The sequence below is a fragment of the Nycticebus coucang genome, chromosome 4 (genome assembly GCF_027406575.1).
Source record: "Nycticebus coucang isolate mNycCou1 chromosome 4, mNycCou1.pri, whole genome shotgun sequence".
In the NCBI taxonomy this organism is placed as follows: domain Eukaryota; kingdom Metazoa; phylum Chordata; class Mammalia; order Primates; family Lorisidae; genus Nycticebus; species Nycticebus coucang.
In genome coordinates, this window is record NC_069783.1 from 42,147,275 (window position 1) to 42,165,553 (window position 18,279).

The following is an 18,279-nucleotide window of genomic DNA, read 5'->3' on the forward strand; positions in this document are numbered from 1 at the left end:
TCGAGCATTATCTTTTGAATAATCTTCAAGAAATACCTAATGTTTTCATTGTCAAAGCTGAGTTGTAGAACCAGTGAAAATGGTAGTTATTACCTCCTCTGGCATTCATGCTTTGTCTTCAGTGTTGCTTTGTTTTATGCGAATAAAAGGAAGGTGTTTTGGCAAACTGTAACTTTAATACAGTTGTATGCATAATGACATGTAATATGAAAACAGAAATTTTAGTTCTCCTAAGATTTCATTCATATAGCTCAGTTGAATGGACTGTGTTCCCAAAAGGCATTTAAAATTTTCTGGAGTGTGTGCGTGTGCCCTTTAAGCCAAATATTTCCATAGCTTTGAAATAAATTTAACTCTCAAGAGAAGTTAGTTACAACTTATAAAGAATCTTTATTTCAAAAATGTATTTAATAGTTTGTTGTTGGGGAATTTTTTCCATAGGAAAAAATCCATGGTGGTCGGGTTCCTAGAACAATGCATTTAACCTATAATTGTACTGAAGCCTAACCCCAAAGAACTAACCAGTATGTATGAAAAACAGTATTTCTCTCTAAGAAGGCTGCAAGTGTTTCTGGAATGCCAAGAGCACATTTCCTTCATCTACCCACTCCCTCAGCTGCCTTGGAATCTGGTGGTGCTGGATTTGACACTGGTGGGCTGCAGGCTTATTTCTGTGGAAGGAAGGCTCCAGTAATGTGGGGACTGAGGAAGGAAAGTGAGGAACAGGAAGAACTGGTTAGTGTAGAAATCACATTTCTCCCATTTTCCCCCATTCCCTTTTCCCTAAAAGAAGAAAGGAATTTTACTCTAACAAGAGGAATTTTTTGTCTTTAAATTCTGAATTAAGTAAATTCACACAGATAATTTAGGATGAAGTTAAGATTTATCCATATTTGAGTGAGACCAAACACAGCTTTTCTTGAGTATTTAAGTGGGAAAGGTGGTTCTACACTGCAGAGTTGATAGGTCCAGGAAGGAGGCAGGGGTGTGGAGAGAGGGGAAGTGCCTACTCCAGACCATAATTTTAGTTGTTGAATTTAATTTTACCTAAATTATACATGGTCATGGTGACTCTGGAGGCACATTCATAGTCAACACAACAATCCAAAAATCTTCAATGTATGCTTTATAATTATTTTGTTGTCAAGTAATAGGCAAGAAACAAAAACTTCACCAGAGAAACATCTATTAGCAAACATCTTCAAAATAAGACACAAATGTTCACCACAGCACTTGAATACAGTGCTGCATTCCAGCACTTTCCTAACATAATCTAATGAATGGTGTGGGGACCAGGGATGTGCATCTCTTTCTGACTAGGGAAACATCTGTTAGTAAATAACTCCAAAATATGACACAAATGTTTATGACAACACTTAAATACAGAGTACCCCTCCTTCCAGGACTTTGCTAACTTAATCTAATAAACCGTGTGTGTGTGTGTGTGTGTGTGTGTGTGTGTGTGTGTGTGTGTGTGTGTGTGTGTGTGTGTGTTTTGGCGGTGGGGGGGGGCGTATCTTGTTTTGAAGGGACTGGTAAGTTGTATTGCAGTGGCAGTGGCAGTGGCAGAAGAAGGCTAATTACCTCTCTATGTGGCTGTAACAAATTCCTAGGTGTCCCTAGGAACTGAATGTTGGGTAATAGCAGAGGAGATTGTTTAGAAGTTAACTTCTTGTAATCCTGGAAAATACCATCAAACCCTGGTAAAAATTGGCTTTAATAAGAGAAAAACTTACAGAAAATGTGAGTCTTAAAAAACTTAAGGACTGCATTATTAGCTTTTAGATCATGCATAGATTATAAGATTTTCCCTTCAGGTATGAAGTATCATCAACAATAATGTCATGCCCTCACGTTCTACTGAGACATTTTTACATGAAGTTACCTCCAGCCTCCTAAATGCCAAGTGCAGTGGACCCCAGGTGGTCCAACTGTCTCAAACTCACCAAACCTGGTTTTCCTACTCTGTTCCCCCAACAATTAGGGAATAGGTGCATCAATTCATCAACCGAAGGAGAGAAACCAAAGGAAGAAATGGCTTTTCTTCCTCTCCCAAGGCCTTACTCACTACTAGAACTCTTTGTTGCAAATTACAAAATTCAACTTGAACTAGCTTAGGCAAAAATGAGGAAATGTATTACAAAAATACTAGGATGTCTCATATACTCCAAAGGAGAGCTAAACGACCAAGCCAGAAGAAAGGACACAGCCTTGAGCCTAGGGGAAACATAAGAAATGTGTCAGAACTTTCTCTTCATATTGATGTGTGTGTCTGCTTCATGTTCTCTAATTGCCAAATAACTTCTTCAGTTAGAAAACACAGTAATTTCCTCCAGAGGAGGAGTGACTTAACTTTTCCCAATTCTAGTCTGAAAAATCCCAGGAAAGGGCTGCAATTAACCAATTCATGGTAGGTGTTTACTCTGAACCACTTCCAACTCAACATCAGGAGAATATTTAAGTAAATTATGAAAAAAAATCCATAGAAAAGAATATTTGGCAGCCATTAGTGTTACGTTTATGATACATTTTTAAAAATTACATGGAGAAATGTTAAAATCAGGATTTAATTAACTTTACAATTAACTTCAACTTTGAGAAACAGAATGAAACGTGTCAAAATGCTTAATGTTTATTACTTCTGGGGATGCCTATTTTCCCTTTTTCATTTTTTCTTCAGGCCATTTCTTCTACATTAAGCTTACGTAACTTTGAAAACAAGGGGGAAAAATGTCAAAACTCTGACTGTCACTTTCCCAGCTATAGTTAATAGCCTCCACATGATCTTCTAGACTCCAAAATATTGTTCACACAGCTGCAAAAAATTATCTTACTGAAACTTAGGTCTGGTCATGGAACACTCCTATTTTAAAATTTTATTCGGTTTTTCATAATGAACACAGTGAAATCCGGACTGCAGGATCATTCACAGCAACCATATTCCTGCTCAGTTTACTCTCTCAGCTTATCTCCATCAGGCACTTCACATGCTCCTGCCCCAAACTATTCACTTCCCCAGCTGTGTCCTTTACCCTTCTGCACTGTTGCCCATAAAAGCAGAATAAAATTATCTCCTCCTCCATCAACAGCTTTGCAATTCTTGGGTTTTCTTGGGGTAATCCAAATCTTTGTATATTCTTACCTTAAGAATAATTTTCATCTACCCAAGAAGGTCAACTTCTTTTGCCCAGGTATGAAGCCTCAGAAGGACTAAAGGAAGAAAGGAGAACTCATCTGCTTAATCAGATCAACTAAATGAACTGAATCATTGCTGCTGATCAGGGCCCAGCCTTATAAATTTCACCTTCCTTTGTTACCAGGCTACTTTCTTCAACCACTTACCCAGTTATCCAAACAAGTACTGGTCTTAGTACATAGCAAGCAAGCACTTGGCAAAACTGTTTGCTGTTGTTACTGCTATCAGTATCACAGACTTTCCTAATTATCATGCAAAGGGATTCCAAAGTTCCAGAACTGATCCCATATCAGTTTGTGATCTTACAGGCTGATGAGTATGTAACACCAGCCTACAAAGTTACTGATTCATTGGTAGATCTATCAACCTTCCTTAAAATCATCCTTTTTCCATTGAACTCCAATCCCATTAAATCTCTTCCTATGTGTAACTATAGTATTCTTTGTGTCTCCAAAAAATATCTAGATATTGGCAGAATTTTATTCACAAAAACTTTATCTGAAGTCAATGCCCTTTGTCAACCATCTGCCTCATTTCCAGGAATACATGTTTCTTAGTTCAAAGTTGCTGATCAGTAGCTTACCACATGATAGTAACAAGCATTAAAAACTTAAAATATATCAGAAACACAGATAAGTTATATTTTACAGGTAGTTATCTAATTTAAAACTGATAATCTTTCCTTACTTTTACAGATTCCAAAACTAAGGCTCAGAGAAATTGAGTGATTTAACCAATGTGGCAATGTGGCAACTTAGCAAGTATGGCTTGAATCTAGGTTTTTCTTACCCTGGAACATCACACCGAAGAAGCCGAGCCAAGTGACGGATGATTAGAGGGAGAGTATCCCTTCCAAATATTCAGGGCATCTTGACCTAGAGAACCCAAGTCTATTCAACATTTAACACAGACCAAACACTATCAGTGTAATGACTGTTTCACCAACTCCTTCAAGTATAGTCACTGCTCTCATGTAATTTTTTGCACCTCTGCACAATAGCTTATGTTGCTTATTTTCTTGGTTCACTGTAAGTAGCTATGTGTCTTCTTGAAGGTAAGGATGTTGTCTTACTTATCTCTATTTGTTACTGTGTAGCACAGGACCATGCATATAGTAATAACTCAATGTTTGCTATTCATATAAAGAAACCAGTGTTCAAACAAAAATAGTCTACATTCATAAAATACATTAAGTATAATATGTAGGAATGCACTTCCTTGATTATTAATAAATACATAACGTGCTATTGCATAAAACTTGAAAACACTAAACATTCAGAAAGCTGGAAAATATGAAATCACATGCCTTAATTTTAAAGTCTTAACATTCTTTATTCTTTATGATAAATTAGTAGAAAATAGCTCAAGAGATTGTTTCACCCTCTGTTTGCAAACTACGCCTACTGGGGAGAGAACGGTAAAAGATGAGTGAGAGCAGAGACTCCTGGCACACAGTTGGCATTCAGTAAAGCATTTATTTATTTTATTTTATTTTATTTTTTATTTTTGAGATAGAATCTCAAGCTGTCGCCTGGGTACAGTGCTGTGGCGTCATAGCTCACAGCAACCTCTAACTAGGGCTCAAGCGATCGTCTTGCCTCAGTTTTTCTATTTTTAGTAGGCGGGGAGGGGTGTGTCTCACTTTTTGCTCAGGCTGGTCTGGAACTTGTGAGCTCAAACAATGCACTGGCCTGGGCCTCCCAGAGTGCTAGGATTACAGGCGTGAGCCACCGCGCCCGGCCAGTAAAGCATTATTTAAATAAAAGCACATTTCCAGCTCAGAAACAATTGCTTTAAGGCCCCACGTTCGTAATCCCTTGTCACTTCTTTGACATCTTAGGGGTTGAAGCAGAGAGCTTGGATGCGAAAGGGAACGCTGAGAACTACATTTCCCATCAGGCCGCTCTTTGGACACACGCGCCCCGCGACGTCATTCCCATGGCGACGCAAGAGCCGGCATTCCGGCTCCGCCCCGGAATTCGCGGTGGACCTGGTTCTAAGCTGGGCACTAACGCGGAACCCACGGCGTCTGGGGCCTAGCCACTATGCCCAGGTATATCCTCAACTATGTCTGCGCCGATCCCCCATCTCCCTTGAGATCTCCCCTCTTTCTCACTTCAGACTAGAAGGGGCAGAAGTAGGAAAAAAAAAAAAAAAAAGAAGTAGGAGAGGCCGCTGAAGGCATATTCGGGGAAAGGGGGCCCACGCCGTGCCTGCGGGTGGAAGAATGTGGGTCTGGATGGCCTGGGACTCATAGGAACTACCCGTGAGCAAAAGGAGTCTGCCGCAAGCAGGTTGAAAGGGAAGAGATTTTGAAAAAATCATCGACTCCACCTTCACTGATACTACAGAAGTTTCTTGCGGGCCAGGGACTGTTCCAGGAGGGAGGCTTTGGCGGTGAACTAGAGCACAAAGCTGCGCCCGGGCCTCCGGTCCTAGTGCGGGGGGTCACGGCCGCGGTGAAGGAGGGGAGACGTGGCGCAGTGGAAAGTAGAACGTCGCGGCGGGGAGGGCTTGTAAGTGACAAGGGGCCACGAACCGAGTCCTTAAAGAAATTGTTTCAGCACTTGTTGTAAAACTACGTTTTAGTTCTTCAGTTCTGTCATGTCCATTTTGTAGTTGAGCTGTTCCTAAACCTGCGAACAACTTAAGCACATAGAGAAGTGTCAGGAAGTGCATCACAGAACAGGATAAATCTTTTTTTTTTTTTTTTTTTTTTTTTTTTTGGTAGAGACAGAGTCTCACTTTCTGGCCCTCGGTAGAGTGCCGTGGCCTCACACAGCTCACAGCAACCTCCAACTCCTGGGCCCAAGCGATTCTCCCGCCTCAGCCTCCCGAGCAGCTGGGACCACAGGCACCCGCCACAATGCCCGGCCATTTTTTGGTTGCAGTTCGGCCGTGGCCGGGTTTGAATCCGCCACCCTCGGTATATGGGGCCGGCGCCCCAGGATAAATCTTTATCTCACCTTGGTTTCAGCGGCGTGGTCTCCTTCGAGTTTAGGAACCTTAGTGTGAAAAACTGCCAGCTTTCAATTGCAGTATAATTGATTACAGTAAAAAGCTATGGTTATAATTACAAATGTCCACAGATGGTATACCTGATTGCACACTTCCTTCTCTATCCTGGGAACCTTGGAAAGGAGATAATCACTTTTTTTTTTTTTGTAGAGACAGTCTCACTTTATGGCCCTCGGTAGAGTGCCGTGGCCTCACACAGTTCACAGCAACCTCCAACTCCTGGGCTTAAGAGATTCTCTTGCCTCAGCCTCCCGAGTAGCTGGGACTACAGGAGCCCGCCACAACGCCCGGCTATTTTTTGGTTGTTTGGCCGGGGCCGGGTTTGAACCCACCACCCTCGGTATATGGGGCCGGCGCCTTACCAACTGAGCCACAGGCGCCGCCCACTTTTTTTTTTTTGCAGCTTTTTTGGCCGGGGCTGGGTTTAAACCCACCTCCCGTATATGGGGCCGGCGCCCACTCCCTTGAGCCACAAGGCGCTTGGAGATAATCGCATTAAGAATGGTGTGTACGGGCGGCGCCTGTGGCTCAGTCGGTAAGGCGCCGGCCCCATAATACCGAGGCTGGCGGGTTCAAACCCGGCCCTGGCCAAACTGCAACCAAAAAATAGCCGGGCGTTGTGGCGGGCAGCTACTCGGGAGGCTGAGGCAAGCGAATCGCTTAAGCCCAGGAGTTGGAGGTTGCTGTGAGCTGTGTGAGGCCATGGCACTCTACCAAGGGCCATAAAGTGAGACTCTGTCTCTACAAAAGAAAGAATGGTGTGTAAATGAAGAACAGAAGCCTATCACTTCTTGGCCTTTTGGCTAAGATCAAGTGTAGAACAGAGGCCCACGCTGAGTTCTGGAGGCTCACCTTGTGAAATAATTGCATGAATTTTAGTGTTTAAGGACTAAATGCATGCAAGTGTTTAAGGACTCCAGTTTTGGCTGACTCTTTGTTCCTAGTACTATTCTGGTATAGTAATAAGTATAAGGTCTCAATAAATTTGTAATATTACAGGATAGACCCTAAACTAAATACATATTTTAATAATTGGGGCAACTCTATAAAGCTGATATTCTTTTCTACTGGTATTTTAGAGATGAAGACGTAGAGTTGAGCCTGGTAACTAGCACAGAGGCTTGCCTATATTATATGCTCAGAAATAGGCCCCAAGATCCTAACCCCTTGCTTAATTAATAAAGGAATGAAGGATCTGGAGAGGTTAGGTAATTTGTTCAAGTTCACATACATAGAAAATAGCAGATAGAGGGTAAGGATTCATCAGGTCTTGCCTATAGAATTTTTTAGTTCAATTCTCTATTTCCATTTAGACTTTAAGTTTTTTTAAAAGATATAATCTTAATTTGTATAAAATTATGTATGTGTGGGAAAAGATAATTATTAAAGGATGGTTTTCAATGATTTTGTATGATTAAAGGATGGTTTATATTTTTGTATGATTAAAGGATGGTTTTCAATGATTTTTGTATGATTTTTTTCCCTTCTCTTATTTCATATTTTAGAAAAGATATTATGAGGCAAAAACACAATTTAAAAAACAAGAAGAAAAAAAGATGTTTCAGGGAGCAAAGATTTGATAAACTGGTTTTGCACATTTGGTAGTTTTCAAGTTTACATTCCCAAAAGTCATTGTACCTTCTTGTGTGTCTGAGAAAACAACACATATGGGTATGAACCTTGCTTGGAAGCCCCCAAATCAGATAACCTCATATCCTATGATAAAGGTTTTGCTTATCAACTTCAATATCTTTTTTTGAGACAGAGTCTCACTATGTCGCCCTTGGTAGAGTGCTCTGGCATCACAGCTCACAGCAACCTCCAACTCCTGGATTTAAGTGATTCTTTTGCCCCAGCCTCCCAAGTAGCTGGGACCACAGGCGCCTGCCACAACGCCCAGCTTTTTTTTGGTTGTAGTTGTCATTGTTGTTTGGCAGGCCCAGGCTGGGCTCGAACCTGCCACCTCTGGTGATGTGACTGGTGCCTTAGCAGCTTGAGCTACAGGTACCGAGCCAACTTCAATATTCTTCAAAAAACTAGTTCAAAGCAAAAAAAAAATATATCACGGAATGACTCATCCTCAGATATTTTACCAGGTTATTACTCCCCAGAAAATAACACTGATTTGTTTTATAAATTTTATTGAAATAAAATTTCTCTGCGCTTGAAATAAATTTTTGAAAGTATTCTTTTTGTATGTCTGAATTTTGTTTTTCTGCTTCTCTCATATAGTGAAACTCTCTGGGACATTGCAAAAGCTGAAGTGGAAAAAAGAGGGAGAAATGGAAGTGAAGGTGATAGAGTTGAAATTGGAGAAAAATCTGTTTTCTTCATTGGCAGTAAAAATGGGGTAATGCTTCCTTTCATTTTTACTTTTCTTTTTCAATTATTGTGATGATTTAACAACCAGTAGTAGAATTTAATACTTTGATAAAAATTTGGATACTTCATCTCTTTAACCAGATAACCAATATGGTTTAGTGTAAATTAAAAGATACTTATTATTGATCTAGGAAAAATTGTAATAACAAAATTTTTAAAAATTATTTTAACTGTCACTTTATTTTATAATTTGAAAATATTCAGGTGTTCTATGTCAATATAGTATAAAAGCTAAATATCTCACTCAGCTTCTCAATAAGACAGTATCTTTTTTTAATTAATTTTTTAAAGTCTTTTGTACATAGATCATAAATACATTTATGCCCATTTCAGTGTGTTGATTATTTGTACAAATTGGAGTGCTTACATCATACTAATCAGCATAGCTTTCATCTCATTTACCTAATTATAGCATTAGGACATTTGTGTTCTACACATGATAGAACCAACTTGTACTTGCAATGTGCTCCATAGTTGTGGTCCCCATACTATCCCCTGTTATCCCTCCCACCCCCTCCCCATCCCTTGCCCTCCCCTTCTCTCCTTCATCATAGACTAAAGTTGTGTCTCATTTTTCATATGCAAGTGTGAGTTATTATAAATTGGTTTCACAGTAGTGCTGAGTACATTGGATACTTTTTTTTCCATTCCTGAGGTACTTTACTAAGAAGAATATTTTCCAGCTCCATCCATGTAAACATAAAGGAGGTAAAGTCTCCATTTTTTTACTGCTGCATAATATTCCATGGTATACATATACTACAATTTATTAATTCGTTCATGGGTCAGTGGGCACTCGGGCTTCTTCCTTGGCAATTATGAATTGAGCTGCAGTGAACAATCTGGTGCAAATATCTTTTTTTTTTTTTTTTTTTTTTTTTTTTGTAGAGACAGAGTCTCACTGTACCGCCCTCGGGTAGAGTGCCGTGGCGTCACACAGCTCACAGCAACCTCTATCTCTTGGGCTTATGCGATTCTCTTGCCTCAGCCTCCCGAGCAGCTGGGACTACAGGCGCCCGCCACAACGCCCGGCTATTTTTTGGTTGCAGTTTGGCCGGGGCCGGGTTTGAACCCGCCACCCTCAGCATATGGGGCCGGCGCCCTACTCACTGAGCCACAGGCGCCGCCCGATACAAATAAATTTTTATTACAAGATATATTCTATAAAAATATTATGCAGAATGGCTTATACCAGTGGTACTGATTACTGACATCAGCATACAAATTCTCACACACAAATGCCCCTGCTAGCATTTTTTACTACCCTGTTAACCCAAAAATAAGACAGTATCTTATTTTAAGGTGTGCTGCCAAAGATGCGCTAGGTCTTATTTTCAGGGGATGTCTTATCTTTCCTGTAAGTAGGTCTTATTTTCGGAGGATGTCTTATTTTCGGGGAAACAGGGTACTTACTCTCTGGGGCTGTTCTTGATTTCTTTGTAGTTGCTACAGCCTTTTAGTTTTTGTTTTTTTTTTGTAGAGACAGAGTCTCACTGTACCGCCCTTGGGTAGAGTGCCGTGGCGTCACCCGGCTCACAGCAACCTCTTAACTCTTGGGCTTACGCGATTCTCTTGCCTCAGCCTCCAGAGCAGATGGGACTACAGGCGCCCGCCACAACGCCCGGCTATTTTTTGGTTGCAGTTTGGTCGGGGCTGGGTTTGAACCCGCCACCCTCGGCATATGGGGCTGGCGCCCTACTCACTAAGCCACAGGCGCCGCCCAGCCTTTTAGTTTTGTTTTGTTGTGTTGGTTGTTTGTGCAACCACCCCTTTTTCTTGATAGCAATATGTGGCATATACAAGCTTTTTGTGTGTTTTCACTAATGTAAATTAAGACTAATTGGGGTTTTGAGGATTTGGAAACTTCCTTAAGATATCTAGAACTTTCTTTTTTCTTTTCCTTTTTTTTTTTTTTTTTTTTGTCATCCTCAGTAGAGTGCCGTGGCATCTAGCTCCCAGCAACTTTAAACTCTTCAGCCTGAATCCTCTTGCCTCAGCCTCTGGAGTAACTGTGACTACAGGTGCCCACCACAATGCCCAGCTATTTTTTTTTTTTTTTGTGGGTTTGTTTTTTTTTTTTTGGCCGGGGCTGGGTTTGAACCCGTCACCTCCGGCACATGGGACCGGCGCCCTACCCGCTGAGCCACAGGCGCTGCCCATGCCCAGCTATTTTTTAGAGACAGGATCTTGCTCTGGCTCAGCCTGGTCTATTCTTGAACCTGTGAGCTCAGGCAATCCACCCACCTCTGCCTCCCAGAGTGCTAGGATTACAGGCGTGAGCCACCGTGCTGGTCCTATCTAGAAATTTTGAAGGTATTGTTCTTTAAAATGTATCTAGTTCTGGGTGGTGCCTGTGGCTTGGTGGGTAGGGCACCAGCCCCATATACCAAGGGTGGCAGGTTCAAGCCCCGCCCCAGCCAAACTGCAACAAAAAAATAGCCGGGCGTTGTGGCGGGTGCCTGTAGTCCCAGCTACTCGGGAGGCTGAGGCAGGAGAATTGCCTAAGTCCAGGAGTTGGAGGTAGCTGTGATCTGTGATACTATGGTACTCTACTGAGGGTGATAAAATAAGACTCTTGTCTCTTTAAAAAAAAAGAAATGTATCTAATTCTGCTTCTATGGAACATTAATTTATTTTGAACAATAAAGACACACAATGAATGCTTTTATTGTTCAGCTAGTAGCTATCACCCTTTAAAAAAACCAACATGGCCTTGCTGCCTCCTCTCTCTTCTTCCAGCTTTCCATTCAGTAGACATTCATTGAATAAATTTTATGTGCCAAGCATCCTGTCATATGCTGTGGAAACAAGAATGAAAGTCGCATTCTCAACTGTGAAGGAACTTGGGCACTGGTACACCAGCAATGACAATATCATAAGACACTTGCCATGGTGGAAACAGGGCACTTAACTGAGCCCAAGAGATTGGGAGAGTAGGAAAGCCTCCTTAGAAGGATAATGATTAAAGCTCAAAGGGAAAGAAATAAGGAAAGATAACTAATTCAAGTGAATAAGATAAGTGAATATCCATCCAAGGAGAGGATCAAGAAAAATGTATGAAACAACTGTTGCAACAAATGGGCGAGAGAGGCCAGGTGCTGTGGCTCATGCCTGTAATCCCAGCAATCTGGGATTACTGAGGAGGCCGAGGCAGGTGGATTGCTTGAGCTCAGGAGTTTGAGACCAGCCTGAGCCAGAGCAAGACCTCATCTCTAAAAATAGCTGGGCGCTGTGGCAGGTGCCTGTAGTCCCAGCTACTGGGAAGGCTGAGGCAAGAGAATTGCTTGAGTCCAAGAGTTGCTGTGAGCTGTGATGCCATGGCACTCTACTGAGGGTGACAAAGTGAGACTCTGTCTCAAAGGTAAACAAGCAAAAACAAATGGGACAGAGAATTTGTTAGACAAGTGTAATAGGATTGCCAGTCAATGTTGCTTGATGTTTTGATGATGGGGATGAAGGGGATAACTGATATTCCCAATATGTATAATTTTTCCCCATCATCACTCACTTGCATGGAGGAAGAAGGTGATTTACCTGGGGTTGATTTTTGTGGGGTGGATGATATCTAAGATGGGAAAGGAGAGAAGTAAAGGTAGGAGAGGGCTGATGGAGGAAGAAAAACTACTGCAGTGCTGTGGCCGGGGAGGATTAGTGAGCTAGAATTATTACTATGGGACTTCCTGAAGAAGCAATTAGAGAATGTATAGTTTGCGTGTATGACTTTGGAAGTGGTTAGTGTCCAGTGGTGAAATGATTCAAGATGTAGCCTTGGAAGTAATGTGTGGCAGAAGTAGAAAGGGAACAGGCATCTGTGAGGAGCCAAATGCACTGAGAGGTCAGGATGTTGGGTGGGTTGCCCATGTGCCCACATGATGTGAAGTTAACAAGGCTGATGACAGTAGCTGAGAAGGAAAGGGAGATTGTGGGCCAAAAGAGGTGACAACCACCATGCTAATAGACTGGTTATAACCCTCTGAGGTTTTTACAAGAGCAGGGAAGTGAAGTAGTCTTTTGCAAGTGGCACTGGGAAGCAAGGAGGACCCGGAAGTACATATAGGTGAGAATAAATAGCCTTGTTAAACAAATGGTCCAGGAACAGCCATATTTTAGTTAAGGACAGCAGATGGAGAGAATGTTCTGAAAAGGTTGAGATATTGGGAAGTTTCCCAGTCATGGAGCTAGAGTCAGAGTAAGGGGAGAACAGAAAGATTATTGGGCTAGGTGAAGGGATGCGTTAAAGATTATGGAATTGAGAGTTCCAGGGATATAGGTCAGAGAAGAAGACTGGACTTGGGGTGTCCTTGCAGTAATGGAAAGGCAGATGAGTTTCATTTTGATGATCTCTAAATGAACTTGTATTGTTAGGTCAGTGTTTCTTGAATTAGGAAACCCAGGAGACTGTGGACACGTTCTTGGGGGACCAGAGTTGGCTAGTGAATTTTTACTAAAAATCTGGATTCTTCTTTTTAGTGATAATCTAAAACTTGATTTCAACTCCCAGATTTGAGTTTATATTGATTTGGAATTGTTACTGTAGTTATAGTACTATATATTTACATGAAATTATTGAAATTATTTAAATCAATACTAGTATACCATGAGAATTTGAGGAAATTGGCTAGATATTATCTAAAAGCCCTTTCATTTCTAGACAATTTTTGTTTTTTTGGTAGAGACAGAGTTTCACTTTATGGCCCTTGGTAGACTGCCATGGCATCACACAGTTCACAGCAACCTCCAACTCCTGGGCTAAAGCGATTCTCTTGCCTCAGCCTCCCAAGTACCTGGGACTACAGGCGCCCGCCACAACACCCGGCTATTTTTTTTTTTTTTTATTTTATTAAATAATATGGAACGCTTCACGAATTTGCGTGTCATCCTTGCGCAGGGGCCATGCTAATCTTCTCTGTATCGTTCCAATTTTAGTATATGTGCTGCCGAAGCGAGCACAACACTCGGCTATTTTTTTGTTGCAGTTCAGCCAGGGCCAGGTTTGAACCCACCACCCTCGTATATGGGGCCGGCGCCTTGCCGACTGAGCCATAGCTGCCGCCCGCCTTTTTATTTCTAAAATACAGTAATTTAATTCTTTGTTTTCTTGTACATAGAGTACATTACTTTTTAGGTAATATAGTCCTTATTTATTTAAAATTTTATAATATACTATGTATGATACCTAATCAGAGTAAGAAAATTAGAAAGTCCTGATTTTCTTTTTTTTTTTTTGTAGAGACAGAGTCTCACTTTACTGCCCTTGGTAGAGTGCCATGGCGTCACACGGCTCACAGCAACCTCCAGCTCTTGGGCTTATGTGATTCTCTTGCCTCAGCCTCCCGAGCAGCTGGGACTACAGGCGCCCACCACAACGCCCAGCTATTTTTTTGTTGCAGTTTGGCCAGGGCTGGGTTTGAACCAGCCACCCTCGGTATATGGGGCCTGCGCCCTACTCACTGAGCCACAGGCGCCGCCCGAAAGTCCTGATTTTCTTAAAAGAAAAATTACCTGGGGCGGCGCCTGTGACTCAAGGAGTAGGGTGCCGGCCCCATATACTGGGGGTGGTGGGTTTGAGCCCGGGCCAGCCAAAACTGCAAAAAAAGAAAGAAAGAAAGAAAATTACTTGGAAATCCATCAGCTAGAAACAATCACTTAATATAGTGATGTTCCTCTGGATTTGTGTGTTTGACCTTCTCTGTGTATATACATGTATATGTACATAGACCTCAAGGAACAGGAAAAGCTATTTTTTAGTTGAAAACAGGGTCATGCTAATCCATTGTGAATGTCTTACCATGTCAGTAAGTATACCCTATATTTTCATTCCTAACAGCTGCATATTTTCTTCCATTATATGGATTACCATAATTAATTTAGCCAACCCCCCATTTAGGCTGTTTCTGGTTTTTCAGTTTGATATATACTGGCCAATAAACATCCTTCAATAATATACATTTTTATACTGTTCCAATTATTTATCTCATTGCAAAATAGTCATTTAATTTTATATTTCAGATATAATCTGGAGTAATTTATCATCTTTTGTGATAAAAACTATAGGTTTTTTAGTTAAAAAAATAAACTATATAGTAAAACGCACTGTATTTTTGACAATCCAAAGTTTTCCAAAATATTTTCCTTGGAGCCCAAGGTTGCCTCCTCCAGTGGAGCTTTCCCTGCTGTTCCTCTTTTGTCTATTTTCTTGTAAGAGGGTCAATTATTGAAAAAAGAACAAAAAGAGAAGAAAAGATTTTACTATTTAAAACAAAACAAGATAAAAACCATGATTTAAACCACTGAACTAGTCCCTGGCTGAGATGTGAAGTTAAGTTTCATGATTAACGGCAGAGATGTGGCCAGATCCTGACTCCTAAGAAGTTTGGAATAAGTTTATCCTATAGAATTAAAACAAAACATTCTAACCCAGTATCTGAATTGCTTACTTTGAATATATTTGCAATATGTCCTTTATTTGTATGTTATCTTTTTTATTTCCACTTTGACAATTGGAATTAAAACATTTTAGAAGACACTAATCATCATCTTAACCAGTAATTAGCATTGATGAGTAGAAAAAAATTTAAGACAGCTGCCAAGTTGACCACTAAAGTGAGATATGATTTGCTACTATTTGTCATCTGTGGGACTTTATAATTATAATAATAGCAGTGTAGTTACACTGTGATAGAAAGTTGACAGTTAACTTTTTCCACTTATCAAACTTAAGAACAAGTCTAAAAGTTTCCAGTTTTTAGTTTCCAGGTAATTTATCATTCAAATGATTAAAAATCTATTTTGGACCACAATTATGAACAATAATAAAATTACATATGGATGACATTAACAGTATTCATTCTTTTTGAATTTCCAGGGAAAGACTACCATTATCCTAAGGTGTCTTGACAGGTAAGTATTATGTTAACCTTTAGGCTACATTTATGCCTATTCTAATTGTATAGGGCAAGTTAGATTCTAAAAGACATAGGGAGCTAGAACAATGTTGAGACCCAAACAAAATATTTAATTCTTAGTGCATCCATAGTATAATGTATAGGAACTCCCTTAAAGATAAAACTAACAATAAGCCAAAAAATTATCTGTGGGATTAATACCAGACTTTCTTTATTTGAGGGAGAAATGTTACATAATTACCCAGCCTGCAGAAGTATTTAGCTTCTTTTTTTTTTTTGTAAAGACAGAGTCTCACCTTATCGCCCTCTGTAGAGTGCTGTGGCATCACACAGCTCACAGCAACCTCCAAATCCTTGGGCTTAGGCGATTCTCTTGCCTCAGCCTCCTGAGTAGCTGGGACTACAGGCGCCCGCCACAACGCCCGGCTATTTTTTTGTTTTAGTTTGGCTGGGGCTGGGTTTGAACCTGCCACCCTCGGCATATGGGGCCGGCGCCCTACCCGCTGAGCCACAGGCGCCGCCCAGTATTTAGCTTCTTTTTGGATATGCTACTCTGGTATCTAAATTATTATTTTATTTATTTATTTATTTATTTTTTTTTTTTTTTTATTGTTGGGGATTCATTGAGGGTACAATAAGCCAGGTTACACTGATTGCAATTGTTAGGTAAAGTCCCTCTTGCAATCATGTCTTGCCCCCATAAAGTGTGACACACACCAAGGCCCCACCCACCTCCCTCCTTCCCTCTTTCTGTTTCCCCCCCCATAACCATAATTGTCATTAATTGTCCTCATATCAAAATTGAGTACATAGGATTCATGCTTCTCCATTCTTGTGATGCTTTACTAAGAATAATATCTTCCACGTCCATCCAGGTTAATACGAAGGATGTAAAGTCTCCATTTTTTTTAATGGCTGAATAGTATTCCATGGTATACATATACCACAGCTTGTTAATCCATTCCTGGGTTGGTGGGCATTTAGGCTGTTTCCACATTTTGGCGACTGTAAATTGAGCTGCAATAAACAGTCTAGTACAAGTGTCCTTATGATAAAAGGATTTCTTTCCTTCTGGGTAGATGCCCAGTAATGGGATTGCAGGATCAAATGGGAGGTCTAGCTTGAGTGCTTTGAGGATTCTCCATACTTCCTTCCAGAAAGGTTGTACTAGTTTGCAGTCCCACCAGCAGTGTAAAAGTGTTCCCTTCTCTCCACATCCACGCCAGCATCTGCAGTTTTGAGATTTTGTGATGTGGGCCATTCTCACTGGGGTTAGATGATATCTCAGGGTTGTTTTGATTTGTATTTCTCTAATATATAGAGATGATGAACATTTTTTCATGTGTTTGTTAGCCATTCGTCTGTCGTCTTTAGAGAAAGTTCTATTCATGTCTCTTGCCCATTGATATAAGGGATTGTTGGCTTTTTTCATGTGGATTAATTTGAGTTCTCTATAGATCCTAGTTATCAAGCTTTTGTCTGATTGAAAATATGCAAATATCCTTTCCCATTGTGTAGGTTGTCTCTTTGCTTTGGTTATTGTCTCCTTAGCTGTACAGAAGCTTTTCAGTTTAATGAAGTCCCATTTGTTTATTTTTGTTGTTGTTGCAATTGCCATGGCAGTCTTCTTCATGAAGCCATAGTGCTCAAGACAGCATGGTACTGGCACAAAAACAGAGACATAGACACTTGGAATCCAATGGAAAACCAAGAAATGAAACTAACATCTTACAACCACCTAATCTTTGATAAACCTAACAAGAACATACCTTGGGGGAAAGACTCCCTATTCAATAAATGGTGTTGGGAGAACTGGATGTCTACATGTAAAAGACTGAAACTGGACCCACACCTTTCCCCACTCACAAAAATTGATTCAAGATGGATAAAGGACTTAAACTTAAGGCATGAAACAATAAAAATCCTCCAAGAAAGCATAGGAAAAACACTGGAAGATATTGGCCTGGGGAAAGACTTCATGAAGAAGACTGCCATGGCAATCTAAATTATTTTTATTCTACCTAATCAATGATTACTTGAATCTTAATTATAACCCTTAAGTTGCTCAAGGGTGCATTTTTGAAGCACATGTTGGTCTTCTAACTCTACATTTCACTATTTCTATAGTTTTATATAATTTCTAACTTTCTGTACTGTAGAAGCATACCATCAGCTGCAGATTTCGATTATTATTGGTAGATGTTGCAGTAAGTTAATAATGAAAATCTTCAATCAATTTTGGAAGATATTTCTCTGGTCCCTTCATTCTAATGCATATTTCTTATTTAACTTCTCCAAAAACATAACAAGAGATGGAATTTGGTCTAATGGTCACATTAAAGAAACATCATTCAGGCGGTGCCTGCGGCTCAAAGGAGTAGGGCGTTGGCCCCATATGCTGGAGGTGGTGGGTTCAAACCCAGCTCTGGCCAAAAACTGCAAAAAAAAAAAAGAAACATCATTCATTTGAAAAATACTATTAAAGAAGACAATTAATAGAATCTTGGTTTTGCGTAATTCCTTTCACCAACAAAATTATTACTTTGAAGAACTATCCACAGTAATCATTTGTTGATATAAAAAAACTTGTTGATGCAGTTTATTTGTTTGCAACTCTGATTAGCTCAAGGATGCCCATGCTTGAGTGTAATTTAAGATAGAGAACTGCGTTAAAATCTTGCATTGATATCCCCATTAAATAAACTGACAGTCATTAGGTTCCCAGCTCCCTGGGTCAAGGCTGAGCATCAACCCGATGTCGGTGCTTCTGACGTGGCC

The 18,279-nt window shown here is 40.5% G+C and overlaps 1 protein-coding gene, 1 non-coding gene and 1 pseudogene across 2 annotated transcripts in view; 2 read left to right on the forward strand and 1 right to left on the reverse strand.

Annotated features, from left to right (window-relative positions):
• Positions 1-5,024: 5,024 nt before the first annotated feature.
• Positions 5,025-18,279, forward strand: part of DYNC2LI1 (dynein cytoplasmic 2 light intermediate chain 1) — a 40,800-nt gene continuing 27,545 nt past the window's right edge. Inside the window, exons 1-3 of the mRNA XM_053588476.1 lie at positions 5,025-5,249; positions 8,447-8,564; positions 15,462-15,496. Of these exons, the coding sequence (XP_053444451.1) occupies positions 5,242-5,249; positions 8,447-8,564; positions 15,462-15,496 (161 nt within the window). The 5' untranslated portion in view covers positions 5,025-5,241. The remainder of the gene's footprint in view (positions 5,250-8,446; positions 8,565-15,461; positions 15,497-18,279) is intronic.
• LOC128585010 (uncharacterized) lies at positions 6,998-7,150 on the forward strand (annotated as a pseudogene).
• LOC128585063 (U6 spliceosomal RNA) lies at positions 13,440-13,546 on the reverse strand. The gene has a single exon (XR_008379812.1). It is a non-coding gene; the product is annotated as a U6 spliceosomal RNA (small nuclear RNA).